Source organism: Ascidia mentula, chromosome 4 (genome assembly GCF_947561715.1).
Source record: "Ascidia mentula chromosome 4, kaAscMent1.1, whole genome shotgun sequence".
NCBI classification, from domain to species: Eukaryota; Metazoa; Chordata; class Ascidiacea; order Phlebobranchia; family Ascidiidae; genus Ascidia; species Ascidia mentula.
The window spans coordinates 18,313,025-18,334,108 of NC_138569.1; the positions used below are offsets into that span (position 1 = coordinate 18,313,025).

Sequence of the window (21,084 nt, forward strand, 5' to 3'; positions counted from 1 at the left end):
GGTGGTCGCGCGGCGTAACGCAAACATACGATTGACCTGCGCGGTAACAAAGTCGCTTGTTTTTACCTCAAGGCATCGCATTCCTGAACACAGTCCTCAGGCCCACTGTGAAATAAATATTTTCCATTGAACGACTCAGTTATTTCAATGGCAATGCAACTTATAAGACCAGGACAAGGAGAGTTGGTGCTTTGCATCTTGCCACAAACTGTATTTGTTACATCAACTCCATCATCTTGCTTTGAAAGCTGTGTACATTATGTGTATCTGCTATGTAATTTAGCTGTGTGGTTTAGAAAAGCAAGAATGTGAAACCTAATTTACCGTAAACCCCACGCACTGTTGAGGGAGATTACGTTTGAAATGCATGAAACCTTTTACACGAGGAAAACAAATGGGTTTAAAACGAGTGGAAAAAGGGCTGAAGTTTGCATGGAGATTTAATTCAACGTCTTAAAATTGCATTAACAGCACGCGGACCATGTCAAGCCCCTTGATCGATTGCCGTGGCTGGCATTTTCAATCAACACTTCAGTTGATTGCCGCCCTATGTCAATCAATCAATCGATAGATACACGGACATTTTGTTGTTCATCCCAACCTTAAAGGCGCTGGAGTCGATAAATTTTACTTACTTAATCCAATTCCGTCGGCTTGGGCGATCAATTATCGCAAAATCTGCGTTAAATCGTCCACACAGTGTATCCGCTACAGGCACAAATTGTGTTCTTCATCGGTTTAAGTGTCAATTACACGCCTTGGAAGGAAGCAAAACTGGCCAAACCGCGACACTGCGGGGATTTCTTGAAAGCGTAAAGCGTGGCGGTGAAAAGTTGGATTGAGCTAGTGAGAAGTACAAGGTGTTCTTAAAAGTTGGCACAGTCTAACTGCTTTAATGTGCTATGTTGCTGTGCTGTAAAAACCAATGAAGCTTATTTGCTTGGATTGTGACTCGACTGAACAACGTCATGTGTTTACAATCGGTGGAAAAACGCTCAACGCACAATTCCAACAATAGCCATCAAGAATATTGGCCCGATTCATATTCCTTTGTGTAATATATAAAACACAAACATAATTTATCTGTAAATTTTTCATTGGATTCCGTCATGTCAGCAGGTCAAGCATTCGTCCACGATTTCACAGATCTTATGAATGCTTTCCTAATATTGTGCATGTCATTTTGCATCCGCTTTGCTTGCATGTGTTATTCACCACGTCCTAATTGCACACGTGTACGTTGTTTACGTTATCTCGCCACACAAGTCATACTAACCTCAAACTACTTTTACCTTATTCAGCATTCCTGGAAAGGAACCACAGCCAGACCAATGTTTTCGGTGAGTGCGCGGTTCCGCCTTTACCTCGTATACACCACGCGGGCGAAAGTAATTAACCTTGTTCGTTTTATCGATCTGCAGAATCGTCGACGCATTCCATCGCTTCCATCCCACGTGTGACAGTAGAGGAACATTATATCGCACCCGGCGCCCAGAACCCTCCCGAAATCGCCCCGCCATCTTTGGGAAACGAAAGTCTGACACCTAAAGGTATCGTTTTATTTTCGATAATTAGTTATACTGCGTACATAATTGGGGCAGCAATGTACCAATGCTACCCTTAATCACACAGTTACGGAGATATGTAAATTTGTAAAGTTTGTACTTTGCTCTTCTACTTTTACAGAGCTTGATCATCCTGGTCACTAAGTGGAGGTTTCATACTCACAAAGCTAAACAAATTTCCCTCAGTTGGTGGTTGTAAAGTATAGAGTAATGAGTTTAAACTCAACTTTCTGTTTGCAGGTTTTGGAAGCTGGGGACGCAGCAGCATCGGCAAGGGCATCATGCTGAGGAGGAGCGCGTCCGCAAGAAGCTCCAAATCCCTTCCTCGTCTTCCCTCCTCCAGATCTCGATCCCCATCCGGTTCCTTTCTGGTGGCGGACGCCAATGTGTCCCATTTACGACAACATCATCCCTCCTCCAACATGTTTCCAGTTTCCCCGACTCAACACAAACAACTGCAACAAAAATGGGATCGGATAAAGAGAAGCTCTTCCTCCCTTCCCTCGTCACCGCATCTCTCCCTCTCGCTCCCAACATCCCCCTCGAGACTCAAAGAGCCAAAAGAGCAAACAGCGGACGAGAAAACCGTCGCTCAGCCGAGGAAAAACTTCACCAGAGAGCGTTTAAAAACAGAAGATGACAGCGTTTTTCTTCCGGCGCACGCGCGCGGCTTATCCAGTTTTGCGCGGACTCGCCGCATTAACAGTTTCGACCACCACGTGGCGCAACCGAGCAAAAGTGTTTCAGATATAGGGAAAATCGCTGAACCGAAGCTGGCTTACCAGTCCACACACGCTCAGAGCACAACTGCGCTCATGCAACGCCAGTCTGTTGATTCTGAGTTTGGGACTCCCAACAAGTCTCCACCGGGAAGCAGGCCGAAAAAGCCGGTGCGAACTTCCAAGTTGTCGTCGATCATGACGCCTCCACCTATTCCACCAAAGCCCATGAGCATGATACGGAGTCCCAAGGTTAGGAGTTGAAAGCGTAACCACGAAAATTTTAGAGGCATAGTACATTGTACGCCACACTGTACGTTAAAGGGTAAAAAATATGAGGCAAAGGAGTAGAGCAAATCGTGCCCATAAGACTTCGTCATGTGTAACAACATCATCCAATTTTGTGAGATTATTTACGCATACTCCCAGCGTTGGCACCAACCTAAAAGCATATTACAGCGTCTGTAGACTGACTTAACTAGTTTTTTTCTGATGTAAGTTTCAGGATAAAACATAGTTTGGAAGCTTTTACAGTCAAGACGACCGCCAAGAGGGTAAATTACATTTTTCGATCGTATATAACCCCTTATGTTATTAGGTTCGTCCACCGTCCCCTAAAAACCCACCACCAAACGAGGGGGAGGAAGAAGACGAAGAACAAAAGGTCGACGATGGTAAAGCTCTCGGATCCTCGGTGGTCGAAAACCTCATCACCGAAAATCGTGTCTCAGTGAGTCTCGATACTGTGGCCGTGGTGGGCAATTTATGCGCCTGATCATATTTTAAAGCCATATTTTAACGGTTAACCTCTGGCCGTCGCTGTTGTTTCCTGGCGAAACGCTTGTAGCTGAACCGCTTTTACTCGTAACGCTGCAGTTGCTCGCGCTGACCCCGGTTGTGAGGCATTTTTTTGCGTTTTTATGTAACCCTCATTGTGGTTAAATCGTGTTTTGTGATTCTTTTTGTTTTGTCCAATGTCGTCTTCCCGCTTTTACTAAAGGTTGATTTTTTATACACGTCTTAATAGCGATTTCTACACATTTTTTGTCTTTGTAACACTCGCCAATCGCTCGTTAATTAACAAAAATTCGCCGCTTTTTTTCTACAAAACCGAAGGTCAGTGAAGCTAAACCACCGTGTGCTATGCCCAGCTCTGCGCTTTGCAACTATTTCTTGATAAAACCTTATCTCCATACCTCACAAACCGTGTTTTAAGAACAAACCCCAAAGTCGGATTCGTTAATCATGTCAAATAAACCGATCTTCCCACCTACTTTCTGTTTCTTGTGTTTTATTCAGATCTTACACAAAAACGGTTGCCCACCACAAGCCCACAGTTTACCTGGTTATTTTTCGCATTTGATTTGTTTACAATTAACTCGTATCACCTATTCATATTAAGTGTCACTATTTAGTTAAATAATTGTCATCTTCAGCAAGAAGCGAGGTTTATGTTGTGGTGGTGCAATAGGTAAGAACAGAGCAGACAGAGGTTGACCAAGTTGCTTGTTTGTAGGGTGGAGTCAACGGTACTGCGGATGAACCGACCTACGACAACATTCGCATGGGTAAGTCATGCCATTAATATCAGAACCCTGTACTTCTGTTGGCCTATTACTTGAAAATTGCGCAGTCTTAGTTGTTCACCGAAATAGTTGGATTTGATTTTATGCTCAATAATATGTACGGTTTGGGATACGTAATGCAAATTTTCCCAACCCACTGTATACAATAATGTTTCCTTACAAGTACAACATTAATCATGTCCATATACTTTCGCACATAAAAGCAATTTGAGCAACGTGGAATCAATTGAGATTCGGAAAGACGCACGGACATTTCTTACCTACATGCGTTTTTTTGATTTGTTGCACCATGGTACAAATATTATGATTATTGATCAATTTATGCCTGCGGTTCTTATCTTGGTATAACTTCGACATAAAAAAGACACTCACCAACAGTATTTCGAGCCTGTATACATTGTGCAGATTTTACCAACTTCTTAGCGCCATCAACTGGCCAAGGACCTCAAAATCGTTTTACCACTGGAGAGCAGCACGTAGCCAGCGGTAGTACAACACCCGCATTTTCCCCACCATCCCCGCACACTGCAATGATCGAAGTGTCCGAAACACTACGAAAGGTGGGGACTTTTTTACTGCGCACTGCATAAATCGACATTTTTTTACACATTTACTGTAAACCTGATGATATTGATACGATAGCTGTGATCGCCAAGTAAGGACCTGCGCGGTGGGGCGATCCTTCCAATCACACCACTGCGTTTACTGAAGTTTGATAGATTTATGCAATATTTTTTTAAGTATTTAAGTAACTTTTAAGTATTTAACGTTAAGATCCAAAGGCATGCTTAACTTCATATAGGTACATGTTTGGGATGTTTGTCAAGGCAATGTTGTTGATTCGAAGCCGACGATACCAACTATTTACCTTTTGGCTGCGTGCATTTGCACAGCGCGGTCGTACAAAACAACAAAACTAAACATGAATATATTTATCCAGGCGATATCACATGAGAGCTTACTGGAGCGATTAACCAATCAAGTGGAAAGCTCGCGAACGGAGTGGCCGGAGATGTCTTACGTGGACGAATCCTCCCATTCCGTGTCATCTTATCACTCATCTTCCGATGAAGAGAAGGAGGATAGGAAGAAACCCAAAGAAGATCGAAATCATCACCCATCCACGGACCAACCTCTCGCTATGCAACCGAGACCCGACCAAATCAAGGCACTTTCCAAACCCAGCGACGAAAACAACGACCACCAACCTATGCAGTCTAATCACTCCAAACCAAACTCTGTGTCTCCCTTTTCTGAAATAACAACAGTCCAAAATGCAGTTACCGCAGTCTGTTCGAGCCCACCGAAGCCTGCGAAACGCTCCAAGCCACCGGTGGCCAACAAACCGCAGTATAAATCACCCAAACCGGATATACCCCCACGCCGAACACCAGTGGTAACACCTCCCACCATCACTCCTCGCAAAACTGTTCGAGAGCGATCTAAAGGGGCCGAAACAGATGATAATGAAACCGTCCAAGATTCCAAGTCTTACTTCATTACGGGTAGCGCTCAGGTGAAACAGGCGAGGATCCGCAGCACCCGGAGTTCCGAATCCCACCCGACATCGCCTTCTTCAACCCCTGGGAAGGAGAACCCGGTTCACTTTGGGGGATTCGATTCCCCTGGTTCGGGTACCCGGTTCTCAGGCGAAGCACGGAATGTTACGGCCGCGCAGCAGGTATAAGTCGGGTGCAGAAATTTCGGTCAAAACTTGAAGGTTTGCAGCGTTGCGAACTTTCTTCTAAAAAGCATTCTTCTAAAGAGAGCTTTCTGAAAAAATTATTCGTGTGATATGTCGAAAGCATATCCAAAAATATGTTTCTTCAATGTTTAAGTTGGTTAATTTTAGTAACCCAATATTGCGATAGTATTACTCCATATGTGACTCACTTCAACGTAAACTATATTAAACCTAAAACGCGACTACCGCAAGCTATTCAGTTCCAAGCCCCTAGCTCAGTGATTACTGTTCAAAAACCACCTTCCACACTCTATTCAGTCTGACTCAGCCATGGAGGTCGACGCAGGAACCCAGCCGTCCGCTCCTATCACATTGTGTTCAGCCCTATCTGCCCTCACCACACCCCAGTGTTGGCCGCTTGCCAAGGACGTTGACGACCCCCCGGACAATCACGTGACTGACCCCGAGATCGGTCAGACCCAGCCTGAGGCGTCGAGACCCCCTGGATTTGTTGGATTAAGGCGGTTGTCACGCAACGAGCACGGTATAAGTTGTGCAGAATTTGATTTAATACGTAACGCTGTGTGGTGGATTTTTACACATCTGGTTTAAGTATTTGATCCATGCAGGAGATTTGAATTTATCTGGGTTTGAATCAGTCATAGCACGCAAATGCAGTAATAGATGCGCCAATTGTACAATCCTGTATATATATTGCAAATATTGTTCGTAAACTGAGTATACGTATGTGGACTGTGGTAAAATAGCTAATGCTACTGGTTGGAAGCGGCCTGTTGCTTGGGAGCGCCTTTGAGTTCGTCGTCGCTAAAGAAAAAAAATTAAATCTGCTTCCAGATTCGATGGAAAGCCTTGCGACGGATGAGACGAGGAGTACGGCGGACGAGTGGGACGACGCGGTGTCGGTTCGAACCGAAGACTTTGAAATGCCCAAGGAAGTGCGAAAGTTCAGAGGTACTTTAAGCAACAAAATACGTTTAAACCACATGCAAGCCCTTACAAAGGGTGTTTTGTGCTGCAATTTGCAGCAATCTGCTTTCCAGCGAAATTAAACACCCCGACACTCTGTTGCTCTTCAACAAACATTGTTTTCTTCTCAGTCCATTAAATACTTCAAACTAAACAAGCTTTCAATATTAACTCCCCACTAACTGCGTCAGGCCGACCCCGAAACACAGTCCTGACGTCATCGCCCAGTCATAGAGTGCGTATAACGCATAGACCGCGACCTTTTCCCCAACATTCGCCATCGGCCGCATAATGGCGGATTATATCTGGCTCTGCTCGAGTTGGCACAGAGATTAGTGTTGAAATCGGCGTCGCGCGCGCTGAGACAACTCGGCGCGTCTTTGTTGAATCTGTCCCTTGCTTCCTGATGGATGTTGCGGATGTGTTTTCTCTTCGTCGCCCGCCGTTTCGACCGATCGGTCAACATGGGGTTGGCGCGTGTTCCTTCTATAGCTCCGTCCCTTTTATTTTGTGGTGTTTTATCTCCATGTGCACACCACGCTTTGATGTGTATATTTGGTTCGGCTTATCTTGTAAGTAAACGATAGCTTAGATCGTGTGTTGGAGTGTGTGGTGACGACGGTCGCAACATTGTTGATGAGGGAAGTACAGAGTTGTCGTGTTTCCGTTGAACCAAAAGCTGGCAAAAACTTGCAAAATTCGTCACTACTTTTACTGTAAAAACTGGCTTTCTGGGGCATTTGTGTTTATAAACGAGCATGTACTTTATACACTTCGTCGTCGGTCGTGGCTACAGCTATATACATATGTATAAGAGCTGCTGTCGCAATCCACGTTACAATACAACAAGCCAACAATCATAAACGGACCGGTCAGGTTCATTTATGCTTTTCCCCAATTACCGCCGTCGCTGTTATAACGTTCTGTTGTGGAATATCGTAAAAACATTGCCGTCCTGGCAAAATTGCTTCATTACATTCACCAGTGTGCAAATCAACGCACTGAACTACCGCTCCGTCCCGGGCAACGACGTATAATTGGTCTCGCAGTGCGTTCTATTAGGTTGCTGTTCTCCTTAACCTCGTTGCAAGCGTTCGAAAAGCCTGTTATTATGCATCGCGAATCCGAAGATCGATGGACCGTCTTTGAATCCGGCGGGCACGTTGAGTGGATTTGCTGCTGCCTACGGTCGGTTGCCCAAGTTCACCGGTCGAACCTTGTTTGGCCTCAAGCCTCGTAGAGTTGTTGTTATGAGGCGATTAGCTCATAGTGGGCTTGTTGTTAGCGCAATGCCTGGTAAACACGTTATAAATCATGATCTATGTAAGGTGTTCCGCGTCAGAGGCCGTTTGCTGCGTTGAGGATAGTTAACCGCATTCTCTTGTTTTGGAATATTTTCACTTCAACGAAAGTTATACGACTAGATTTCAATGGCGTTTTCTGATAATAGGACTCTGCTGGATGTGCCGCAATATATCTGTGTCCTAATAATTTTTAAAATATTTCAAGACAAAAACGAAAGTGTTTGTTTTTCGATTTGCTCAAAAAATAACTTTCAATTTTCTTGTATGGAATTTTTTTTTTTCTTAACACGAAAACGCATTTGGCTTAAATTGATTAAATGAAATCTCCATGTGTTTTTCCCTAAAACGGACTTCTATGAAAAACCAAACCCTCGCATTCAGCGACGATTCCAGTAAACCGCATGCTTTCCGTTGTAATGTTGCAACTTAAATCGCCATTTAACCGAAATGCGACCGAGCCTTGGATTTACATCGTGGTACATACAAGCAGGAGAAAGTGAAGCCATCAAAACACACGCGTGTCATATGCTCACCACCAAACCACGGGCTCTCTGCGCCAGATATAGAAGTCTAAACAACTGTCAAACAAGCCCACAAAACTTGGCCCGCCCACTAGAGAGGAGAAATGCACAGTGTCACCCCGTCAGCACCACAACGGCCGCGTAAATGCGTGAAAAACCCTGCTTGATGCCCGGAGATTCCTACGAACCGCTTGGGAAATCCGTGCAGCCACAAAAATGCGCCCCACTTATCTGAAAAGATCTATCAGCGAGAGTCCGCCATTCTTCGAGGCTCGGCTCTCTGCGACCGCAATATGCAAGAGTTAGCGAAAGCGGTTTTCAGAGACCGGGCCGACTTCAAAGGGCTCAAGCATTTTGTGTATCAACTTACTGCGGCTTCTGGGTGCGAGGTGTGAACTGCCCTCCCTGTGATGTCACCGACTTTATTGGCGCGACTGGGGAAACTTTTTGAAGAATTGAAATTTTAGTGTAATACATATCGTGTGAAATACCGGCAATCTCCAACCACAGCACTGCCTTGTTTACGCTATGAGGAAAGATCTTGCCTTTAGTAGCAACGACACTAACAATGAGACGCCTACCTTTTGGACCTGCTTGTAGAAAACACTCACTATCTCGTTGATTCTGTTACGTCACAAGAGTTATTCCCAAAATATATTTCTATTATCATCCAGGCGTTGCCTTGTTAATGCGCAACGTTTGCTTTCACCCAGTTTAAAATACTTTCACGCCAACTCAATCGTGTCGCGCCATGTCTTGTGACGTAAAACGCATGAAGGCGTAACCGTGACGTCACCTTCAAGTCTAACTAACAATATTTCAGGTTGTTAAAGGCAAGTCATTGCACGACGATTCGCAATGGACGTGTTTTTCTGCTTCATTGTTCCATGACGGTTTGTTGTTAGTTGTCCCAATTCTTTACAGAGCGAAAGGCGTTGGCATATTTTGAGTCGTATTATGGCTGTGTGTTGTCAGTGGTCGAACCTAACTGATGAGAAATTGGTTTGGAATAATATGTTTTTGTCATGGTTGTGTATTGTGAGGTTAGGGCCAGTGTTTTGTTAACTTCAGCAAAGCATGATCATGTCACTGTCACCTTGTGATATGATAGCTAAGAGGAGTCCAAATTCGAAGTGGGGCAGTTCTGCGTTTCCTAGTCTGCGAAAAGAGATATTAGATCAGGGGTTCTTAACCTGGGGTCCATGAACCCCCAAGGGGTCCGAGAAGATGCATTAAGGGGTCCATGAAACGAAATACAATTATTCCGAAAATCCACGTATTTTCTTCTGTCCATAAGGTTTCACTGTCCACGAATTTTAATTTTTCGACATTTGCAATGTGTTTCTTGCAAAGGGGTCCATGGCTTTTCAAAGAATGCTTTAGGGGTTCGTGATCCAAAAAAGGTTAAGAAACAGTGTATTAGATAAAGCATATAGATCTCTCACTAACAACTTCGTTTGTCTTAGGGATCGTGACACTAAAAGTCTTACAAAAAGTGAAATGGAACTGGCCTTGGTTATTGCACAATCTTGTAAGAAATTATACATTTTGCCCTTAGGGCATCATCAGTATTCTAAAAACAACAAACTTAAAACAAGTGAAAACAATAAAAACAAAAACCAAACACGCACATCAAGAGATGTCTACAGAAAGCTCTAGTCTGCGAAAAGTATGCTTGGTTCCTCTTTTGTCTGTGTTCAGTGATAACAGCCTGCGTGTTTTGAAGGCCGCATAGCCAAAACCAAAGGTCTTTTGTGAAAAATGCTTATTTTTTGCATGTAATCACAATTGCAGACTTTAACTTAAATGCGTCGTTTCGCACCATTTGTAACCATTCCTCGCTGGATTGCTTCATGGCCCGTGAAAATCCGGTTTCATGTAACTGCTATGCACCGCAGCAAAGGTGCCGAACTATGCCACTGCAAACAATTGCACATGCCGCATTCAGCAATATCGACGCACTTTTATAAGCCCTAGTAGTTCGTTGTATGGATCAAGTGGAGCAGCGCCTTGCAACTTCTCGGAAAATCGTCTGCTTCGACATTGAGTTGGCAATCGACCCGGTCAAAAACGCTTTCCGCGAAAAGTCCCCGCCAAATTATGCGCGAAATCCGATTTTTTCCGAGCCACTGTGACGTCACAATGCTGTGGGAGCCACGGAATAATTGGACGCTGAAGTCAACTTCGCTCTGTGGGAGACGGCGCGACTGGAAACATCCAATACGCGAAAGATTTATGACTGCTTGAGATTCGTCAATTGTCTGTTAATCGGTCTCGTCCAGCGGAGGGAATCTTGCCTCGTCGACCCTTGTTAGTTGGTCACACGACCTCGTTTGACCTCTTCATCTCTGACGGCCCGTTAAGATCGCCGCAAGATATTTTGAACCGACAACACGATATGCAAATCGCGAAATATTTTGCTTCCATCTTGAAAGGAAATCGTTTGCATTTTTTTTTCTATTGAGTTTGTTGTTGATTGAAAAAACTACCTACAGGCGTACGTGATATTTTCAATTGATATTTACTTTGTGAAAAGGTAACGGCAAAGATGAAGGCAATGCGATCCACGGTTTGATAGGATTTCTACTTTGGGTCGTGCGCCTTGCTCTACGCGTGAGCATAACGCTGATTTTAGATGCAAGATGCCCCGTCTCCTTCGCAACCAGGCAAAAACGGGCAGCTTCCAAAACCGCAATCCGATTTCAAAATGCCCATAAGCCCTACCTATTCACCCAAAAAAATCCGATCCTGCCCTTTAAAGACAATCTTGTACAGTCCAATCCTCGGCCGCGTCAAGTCCACCCGCACTCCTACCCTTAAGCCGTAAACACAGGTCGTATTTAGACGTTCGGTCTTGTAGGTAGAGTTGTTTTGTTTGAGTATAAGTAGCCCGCTTACCGCTATTGTATTTTGGTTTTGAGCTCCGACTTAATTGTCGCCTCCCGTTCCGTTTTACGACACTCGGTACCTCGATATGTTACTCTCCACTACTTTGCGAGGGAGACGGGCCGTGAAAACCCGTCGCTTCCGCTCCAAAACGCTTTAGCGCCCCTGCAGTTATTTGTATATCACAAAGACTGCCGCTTTATCTTGTGGTTGATGGTTTGTAGCGGGTAAACCGGCTTGTTTATTGGAACACTATCCACTAAATCACAAGCAGCCAAATGTCATGTTTTCAACACTTATCGTAATACTTTTTGGCAAGACCCAAGATCATATTTTTGCAAGACCGTCGGCAGAAACATGTTGCTCTGAATTGGCAGCTTTAAGTGACATACTTATACCCAATACATGACATGCGTTGTTATGACAATCAAAACCACTGGTTTCCCAACATATTCTTTAATTATTCCAATCCATATAGATTCATATGCAATGCATATATCAGAGGAAAAACCTCATTTTTCCGCGGTTACAATTTGCTTTTTTTCCCTCCGTGATGAACACTTTCGACCGGCTTTCCCACAGCAGTAATAACAGTTTTCAACCGCTAACTCGAATCCCGCCGCCTGCAATCAACATTCCAGCATACCCGGTGGCATTCTGCTATTTCGTAGACGCGTTGTTTCGGCCGAACGCTTGGGAAAACGCTGACGGGGGCGGGAGAGTCCATTCAAATAACAGGTTGACAACAAACTATCGCCGATACCACGGTGTATCGAGTTGAAGAATTTGACCTGTTCACTGCGGATAATGGCGACGCACGACGTAAGGGTCGCTTTGTTTTGTCTTGGGTCGCCGGACCCTCGCAAAAAGATGTTTATTGTGTTAAAAAGCGGCGCATCCTTGCTTGACTTGCTGGTCATAGTAGATAGAAACTATAGGAAAGACTATAGCTACACAGGAAAGGTGTGTGACAAATGAAGGCAGCATCAGTCACGTTAACAGGTTTTAGACAAGTCGCTCGTGTTGTGTGAGTATCTGTCGAAGAGTGATGTTTTTTTTAAATGCAAGACTGCGTTGATATGTTTGCACAAGGGATCCTTTTAGCTCCCTGTGGCTGCGGTTGTCAACTTTCGCCGCCCAAAAGCTTTCTCGCAAACAGAAACTAAGTGTTATCCGTTAATCAACGGTCGAAGGCAAGGTCATTATACAACGCCGAGAAGCACAATTCAAACCCCTTGCATCGTGCCAGTGAGTCAAAAATGTAAATAGGCGCGATTTTCAACGTGTCGTTGACTTTGGCCATTGAGGCCTGACCGGTTTGTACAGTTGAGTTAAAGGTGACTCACACGACAGAGCATGGCGCGAACTGCTCGACTCGTGCGTGTTTGGACAGGCCGCAGATGATCAACGAAAGTCCCACCACATTCGACGGCGCGATCGAGTGGGAAACTAACAGTAGATTTGCTTGCTCGGCAAACTAATAACATTCCACCGTTGATTGCCGGGTGACGATATGGTGAAAGGGCACTTGGTATCGCGAATTGTATTTGTGTGGCGACAATGTGTATCGGGTTTAATACTTGCAGTTATAGTCTTGAATTAAGGCTATTCAGATGTTAGCTCTTCATGTGCTTAGCCAATTAAAAACTCAAGGTCATTGGTTGATAATCACCTGATCCTTGCCACTAACGTGTTGTCGCAACTCAAGTGTTTATGAAACTATACGCTATGTCGACATTTTTCTGTTTTAATGTGTACAAAGCAATTAAGTCCTTATTTGGTCATGCAGCAGTTGTTTAAACGTGAACATCACGTCAATAATCAACCTTACCTGTTTTGAACGTTGTCGCATTGTAAACGTTTTCTGCCAAACTACTGTCAGCATACTGTCATAATCTTTTTCGGCTCAGTGAAATCGTCACGTTTTTCACATCTCGCGTCTTGGTATTGCGCGCCAAAGCCGTTACACGGGCACCACCTCGATGATTGACCTTCAAAAACATTCCTCAATGGCACAGTTCCGCTTCTCCATACTACTGCAATATTCCAAAGGCCGTATTTATTCATAGGTGAAATATTCACGCCTCGGTCGGGTAATCGTTTGGCTCCAACTTTATACGCCGCAATCGTGGCGTAACGGCTCTAATAATGTCTTGGGTGCGGCGATGTAACGCAGCAATTCCTGTTTATGAAACCATTGAATATTTTGAGAGGCTGGAAATACAAAACGGTATATACATGGCAGTGTTGTGCGCAAGTGGAACAGTATTCCGTTTCAGAGATAAAATCAAGTTTTCGCAAAGGCGTGGTGTTTGTGAAAGAAAAAGCCCAAAGCCCATAGCCTGTCGTGCCGTTGTTGCGCAACCTGCAAGGCCTGTTTGATTTGTGCAAGCCGTCAGTTTACGAGCGGAAGGTATGACGTCATAACGATGTGACACAAAGTCTGCACAGGTTATTTTTAAACATTACTATGCCACTACCTGCTGAAAAATTAGTAACTTAATGTTGTTTGAGTAATGCTGAACATTGTTTAAAGGCTTGTTTTTTTGCGAAGGTTTGAAAAAATACGTAAACAACCAATTTCTTTAGCAGTTTTTACTCGATCTTGTTCTTCCCCTCGTTCATTGTGGTTTTGCAAACCCGTATCACGGGGTAAAATGCTTAAAATATCAGTTTTAAATTGATTGTATCCTGGCATTGCCGCATTACCTCAACTGAAATTTGTGGGGTGTGACCGCTAACGAAACTTGCAAGGTGATTGGTTCTCCTTCCATCTTACGTAAGTTATTCCCGGCCCTGTCACGTATTTCCAACGGTTCAATGCACAATCGATGAAAGCCATTATTCCTGTTCTTTTTTACAATGTCACGTGACGCGATCACGTGGGGTTCGCCCACTGCGCTTCGTACTTGCGTGCGACGACGTGCTTCTGTTTGCGTTGCGCGGTTGTGCGCCGTTATCCCTCCGCAATTAACGTTCGCAGTGAACTCGCACAGTCGACTTATTGAAGGCAAGTAGGTCTTTCTGCAGTCAGAGCTGTGGGATTGGCGAGTTTGGACAGTTCACAGTACTCATATGTACTTAGTTTCCCTAGGGTTGTAGCATGTACCCCTGTTTTTAAATATTGTTGCAATGCAATAGTCTGTTTGTGGAAATATAGTTACTTGTGTGTGCAAAAAACACAGGGAGCGTGTAATGTTTTTAAATGTAATGAAGTTGTAAGCATACTGATTTGTTGCAGTGTTAATTAGGAAAGCTTCTTGTAATTCGTTGATCGCAAAGGAATGTTTACAAGCTCAGAGCGTACCTAAAAGCGATTTACTCGTGCAGGAGGACGAATAAAAATGTACCGACCAAACAAATAATGAGTGACAGGCACTTATTACTTGTAAGTCAGAAATTTGCTGAAGTAGGGAACCTACAGTTACAGATATACGCCAACCGACCCCAAGGGAATTTGAAATTGCTTTTCCGTTCCGCCTGTGCCCGACTTAATGCCGCTACACATTCACCACAGAACTATGGCAGGCATTAAGACCTATAAAAATCTCATAATACCAAGCTACAGGCGAAAGGCAACGGCGAGGCAGAAACCGCCAAGGTAGCTCTCAGAGTCACAATGTGTGAACGCGGTCCGCGTTTTGACGTCAGCGACACGGGCGCGTCGTGTTTGCGCAAAATGACAGTTTCGAGAATTCCCAAAAGTCGCAATAACCGACTTGCCGCCTTTTTAGGGCGCTCCCAGTTGGAATGTGCCGCAATTCTTCTGAGAGCGCGTCCTTTGGACCCTTTTGTAAAGCAAGAGCAGTAACGACCACTTTTGCCTCCCTCCATTATTCTCGCGTCGCCTGTAAGGCCATGGCAGCTCGTCTCCGTGTCCCTACATAATGAGGTACAAGTGCAAGTTCGTATATTCGAGTGCCCGGCGTACGCCATGCCACTTACGAAAGGCCGCAGCATCGCCTAATAATCGGATTTGGATTGTAAGGTCGCCGTTGCACACTTGCGCGTGTCGACCTCTCAGAAACCAAAGAGCAACTTGCTGCTGCGCTTTTAATCGCCTGTTTGAAGTAAGAGCGTTGGTGTATTAAGCCTCCCAGGCTTGCAAATTGAGAACTTAAGTCCAGAACTGGCATTTTCACATCTTGTAGGCCCGTTTCGCGAGAGATATGGAAAGGGAAATGCGCGCTGTGCCGCTTCGTCGCGTTTATCCAGAAAGCATTTCCGCAGTAGCGATGTCAGAGCTTGTGTCTTGGCTGTTCTACACGAGTGTTAAGATAGGGCGGTATAACGTTTCATCCGTGACCTACACATTAAACGGCAGAAACCGACAGGTAGCGTTTTTACTTGACATATGTTTGCGTGTGAAAGGGCTGGCAGGTTGCAAAGAGCGTGGCCGCAGTGAGTAGGATAAGTGTGTTTGCAGTGAATGGAAGTAGGTTTGGAAAACGAAGAGATTTTTCTACACTTTGTTATTATTTAAATGCGGATCATAGCCTTTAATGCTAGCAAATGTTTGTCGTAAAAATTGAGGTATTTCTTTCCATTTGGATTTCAGTAAATTACAGAACGACAGACAGTAGATAAATTGAAACATTTGGATAATATGTTTTGATGACATTCTGGTAGTAAAAGACATGTAATGTAAACATGTTTCATTGTAAATACATCGGATGAAACGATTTCTCATCGCAACCCTATATAGACCTAAAAAATGGTTCTTTTCGACCATATGTCAAGCAGTTAAATAAGGAAAACGAAAACATGACATTGCTGGAATTCGGGCTACGATTTATTTGCTCGTGGCTGACGATAAAGGGTTACAAGGTCGTTGCTCTTGACGCTTAAGAACGTTACGATCACAAGTCTAACAGCTTAACGCGCTATGTTCAAATTCGAGCCACGCTTAATGGTAGCAATTAAACTTTGAACGGTATGCCACGTAAGGACTTGAAACTACGCTTGTGCAAACGCCCTGCGAACGTGTTCTCCCATGCTTTTAAAAGGTCTTTGTACTGAACAGTTAGTAGCGGTGAACAACACCGAAGCTTCATTCCTTTCTTTATTCAGGGCCTCGTGATTTTTTTTCTAAGCGAGTTCTTTATGTCGAGCAGTTCGCTGTGGTACTTAATTCGACCGCTGGTTTATTCAGTTCTGGGCAACAGTGCAACGTAAGACTGTAGTTTAGGTGAGAGTATAAACGCAACCTCGGCCGTGTGAAAGCCAACCTTAGTTTTACCCGGACCAACTGTGGGATGGACCGGTTTCATGTTCTGGATATTAAATGCTTGTGGTTCGGCGCAATTTGTCCAGTGAAAAATAACGCTGCTTTTTTAGATTCAAAGTTTAGTTTCTCTGCATTGTAGCTGGGCTTCAAGCCAGCAAGGCCGTAGCGCATACGCTTTGCTTAGATGAACTGGAGTATAAGAAATACAGGTGTTTTGCCAGTTAGAGTTCACCGAAAAATGTATTTGCTACAATTACATATAAGCGTATAGCTCTGAGTGGAACATAGACCAGACGTATTATTGTAACCGCTCGGGCCTTTAAAAGCCCATTGCTGCCAACAATAGAACGATAACTACTGCTGACATGAACCGTGATAGTCACAATTAATCGTTCAAGTTAATTTAGACGCGAGCCCAGCTGACCGCCGATGTCAAGTCGACCCGGAGCTTTTCATCTCCCAGCCTGTATGTAACGGACCTTTTATCTCGTTTTGTAAGTGGGTCATTACCCGTCCATTATATACTGCCATCCTTCCCTTTATTGCTTACGCAGTTCATCTGCAGAACTCATGCATTAACGTTCACAGTAACGACCATCACAGTGAGTAAGAGCTGAATTGATATCGAGTTGGTTGCGGCAGTTAAATGTGAGTTTAGCGTGATGAGACCAGGTAGCCGTGATGGCTTTGTTGCCTTGTTACAGTTTAAGGCCCTGTTACAATTTAAGGCTACCAAGCGTTTGGGGATCTGTGTTGTTATTTGCAATTTCGTTGCTCTGACTCCAATATTGACATGTGGTTCTTAAAATTCTACAGACAACTGAGAGTTTCATTATATGCAAATCAGGCAGGAAACAGAAGAGTAAAGTGGTCCTTACGAGCCTCTTGATCCCTTTGTGACAGCATTGACATATTGACGCCGAATGTCTCAGGGGCTCTAAAACGCTAAAAGTGTGTTTCGCATTTTAAATACTTTTTTAAATCATTTTTTGACCGTTGTGCTCCGACGAAAGTTTAAGAATACTCCTGGGCCGGACATTTGGTAACTGCTCACCTTGACCATATAGCCTAATGCCCAGCGTATCACACCTGTTTACGCAAATCGCGAGCGTTTGGGTGCCATCGTTCACAATTAAAACGCATGCGATTGCACCAAGGTGACGAGCGAGTGGCAACAATGCCTTATCACGCGTGTGGCGTAATTAATTAAACCGCTGTTTACGGCTGATCCGATTGGTTAGAAGCAGCTTTTACTGCGAAACCAGTTTGTCTTCCCGCTAGCAGTACCCACCATGCTGTTATGTATATAGTAGCAGAAGCGAGGTGGTGCAGTGTTCATACCTGTGCATGTGTTTCTACAGCTAGCCATAGTTTGGTATTGTGTAAGCGGATTTAGGGTGTGTCACGTCGTGGTATTTTGGGAAATACAGTTTTGCTGCGTCTCCCCCGACGACGGGATACTGGAAAAATAGAAATATACGAAGCGGGACGTTGGCGACGAAGCGGATTTCACGCGCGGTAAGTGACTTTGTCGTGTTTGAACTCGGGGCTTTGTGTTTGGTTTAATACCCACGAGGCTTAGACAGTGTGGTTAATGGACAAAGTGCCCCTTCGCGAGACTACCTTCAGTTATGCCGCCGGCATGCTGGTGTAACATGAAGGAAGTAGGTTTTTTTAATAGTATTTTTTCAAAGCGAAGTTTCTGCTGATTATTATCATTGATTTAAAATGTGCCTTGGTGTTTTAAAATATCCTTGCTGGGTTTCCAGGTGGACAGATTACAAAAAGCCCTTTACAATCTGGTGGCAAAATGCTTACCGTAATTCGACCAAATTAAATTATCACAATCGTATTTGTTTTCTCAACCCGAAAAATGTGTTCAGTGAAATTTCCTAGAAAAGCTTTTCCTTTAGTCTTGGAACTCTTTTATTTTCTTAGTTTATGTTCGTAGACAAAACTGGTATTTCATGATTTGGTTGAAAATATTCCGATTAGAATAGATCGAACAAAAACAACGTTCCAGCGGTAAACAGCAAATCTAGTCGTGTTTGTAAAATTTTCCGTTGCAAACACTGTAAAGCATACAAACAAGGCTCTCGAATCACGGACTTTTGTCCTCGGTAACGTCAAACTGCTCAAGTGTCGCGTGAATCACATCACATTCGCGCGTCAATCGACCCCAATCCAACCCGTTGCATGAAGTGTTGCTCGGCTTGCCAACTTTGCTGGACGATAGATGGGTTGTTGAAACTGGAGGACCCTATAACTGGTCATGACGTAACCGCGATAACGGCCAGTTTCTCCCATCAAGAGAAGAGTGTCCTTGTTGGCAGGACATCCACTTGAAGCCACTTGAAGCTTCACAATCTTCTCTGGACGCGGAAGGATACTAAGGTCCGACCTCTAGCATCCTTGGCTTTGTTGCCAGACTTATTGGTATTACGATATCGGTCACTATTATTGTGCAAAAGGGCTTAAGATAAGGTCTAGTATTGCTATAGTGCTGACACATCAGCATTTTTAATAGCAAACGCATTTGGTAATTTTTACGGCGTTTATTAAATGTGACAGAATGAAGAGCAGGCATTTGATCAACATTTTCTTATTCACCCAACATGCGCCCGGTGGTGATGCTTGGAACTAAGCTCAACAACTTTTTTCAATCACAGTTTCAATGTAAATAGACAGTTTCAATGTAAAGGTTTACAAAGGTTCATTCTTTGGTAACTCCCTGTAGCAGTGGAAGTTGAGCCGTAAGAGCTTACCGAAACTCGAATGAATGGATCGTTAACAGACCAATGCAATGTACAGACTGTTGTAGTCACAGTTTAATTACCCGTAAACGCATTCCATTGTTAATGTTCCCGAATCGTAAAAAGACGCCGTAAACTCTCATCCGACACAAAAGAAAATTCGACTTCCCGGCCCTTTCCATAAAAAGCGGTTTGCGTTGTGAAACGAATCACATGCAAACCTCGGGTGGGAGACGGGGCTACGGACAATGGGAGAAAGGCTCTTCCCCATTCATTCGAAGGCATTCCAATCTATTGTGTGCCTACGACGGCTTGTCAACATGCATGAGTTGTCACCTTCATCTTATACTTGCCTCCAGGTAAAATGCCCCGCAACGTGTAGCGATTTTAAAAGCGTATACTAGGGTGGAGAGAATGGAGGATACGTTTTTGAAGCTAATCAAATGTAGCTAGTGACTGTAATTGTTAAGGTATAACCACCTATGTGCACGGTAGTATTAAATTCATGTACCTAGAACAATCTGTGTGAAGTTACTGTACTCAATTTTCACAGCTATAACAGTTGGAATACGGCGGGTAATAAGGAAAGACATTTTCAAGCGGAAAAGTGATGGTTAGGTTAACATTTAAATTGTCTATTTGTAAAGGATTTACACCCTGTTTGTAAAGGACATTGTACACACTCTGTAAAAAAGGAGGAGGTGCTAGTTAAACTTACATTCAGCGCCAATATGTTTTTTAGTGTTTACGATTTTTTTTAAAACCTATAAAAATGCCCGTTTTGGAAGCCGTGTGCCAATTGCGTCACACGCCGACATTAGAAACCGTAGTGAGTCATAAAGCGTGCTGGTAGGTGTAAAATTTCGACTGGGTTTACATTAAAAACGACAGGACGTGGGATATTGCCCAGTGTCACCCAACACGTCTCGACACGTGCCATAGTTGTTACCCCCAACGTAAACCACTATTCGCAAACAATAGAACACCGATGACGCATTGGTTTGGTTCAGGAATAGCTCGATTTTTGTCCAACGGACCCTCTCGATTTTCATGGGGCTCAAATTTTGTTTGTATTGGAAGCTTTTACGAGCTTCTGAATCACTTCTACGATCACAAATCGAACCTACTCGATGGTCATCCACGGTTGTCCACAAGTGGTCACCTTCAAAGGATCGTTCCTTTGTGGTTTAACTTATAGCGTGAAGCGTTGGTAGAACGATTCTTCCCCCTTTAAACTGATATCTTCTTGTGTAAACTTACGTCTGTTTTACTGCTTGTATGCGTTTGATAAGTTGTTGAGGGGTTTATTAGAATCGTGGGTTTTTCACGAGCCTGTGTGAGAGAACTTTCCCACGACTAATACAATATCACGTGTTGACTTTGCCTTGTTTGTTCCGATGATTCTGCGTTAATCGGTGTGTTTAGGTTTGTGGTGACACTTGACTCTGTGGAAGTGATACAGGTGTCCCTTGTTTCCAATTTTCGCTGCCAGACTTTCGCAATTTCAGCAAGTCAGCCAATAAGGGCTAGATATAATTTCAAATGGAAAACTTTTCGCAGCAACAGCAGCAGTGTAATGTGTTGTGCCACAATTGAGAGTTCGTCAGGGCCACAGGAGACTATAATGTAACCAAGCGAAAGGTTCCTCGTTGTTGTGTATTTATAACTACAGTCATTTTCGAAAGCCTTTGTGTGCATTTATATGTACAGGCGTCGCTACCTGTTGAAGTGGAGTGTTGACTGCTTTTCCCTAATAGACCCAACGAACCACGACCGATTCCAAGTAGAAAGAATATCTCGTGTCACTTTCGCTTCGCGGGCCAGTGCGCGCGGCTGCCGTCCCAAATAACCT

At 44.0% G+C, this 21,084-nt stretch overlaps 1 protein-coding gene across 2 annotated transcripts in view; it reads left to right on the forward strand.

Annotated features, from left to right (window-relative positions):
* Positions 1-21,084, forward strand: part of LOC145899176 (uncharacterized) — a 42,141-nt gene that overhangs the window by 4,624 nt on the left and 16,433 nt on the right. For both annotated transcript variants that reach the window (XM_082987902.1, XM_082987903.1), the window contains exons 9-17: positions 1,302-1,340; positions 1,422-1,550; positions 1,806-2,536; positions 2,883-3,014; positions 3,801-3,852; positions 4,276-4,430; positions 4,811-5,551; positions 5,873-6,098; positions 6,410-6,526. In XM_082987902.1, coding sequence (XP_082844028.1) covers positions 1,302-1,340; positions 1,422-1,550; positions 1,806-2,536; positions 2,883-3,014; positions 3,801-3,852; positions 4,276-4,430; positions 4,811-5,551; positions 5,873-6,098; positions 6,410-6,526 — 2,322 coding nt within the window. The remainder of the gene's footprint in view (positions 1-1,301; positions 1,341-1,421; positions 1,551-1,805; positions 2,537-2,882; positions 3,015-3,800; positions 3,853-4,275; positions 4,431-4,810; positions 5,552-5,872; positions 6,099-6,409; positions 6,527-21,084) is intronic.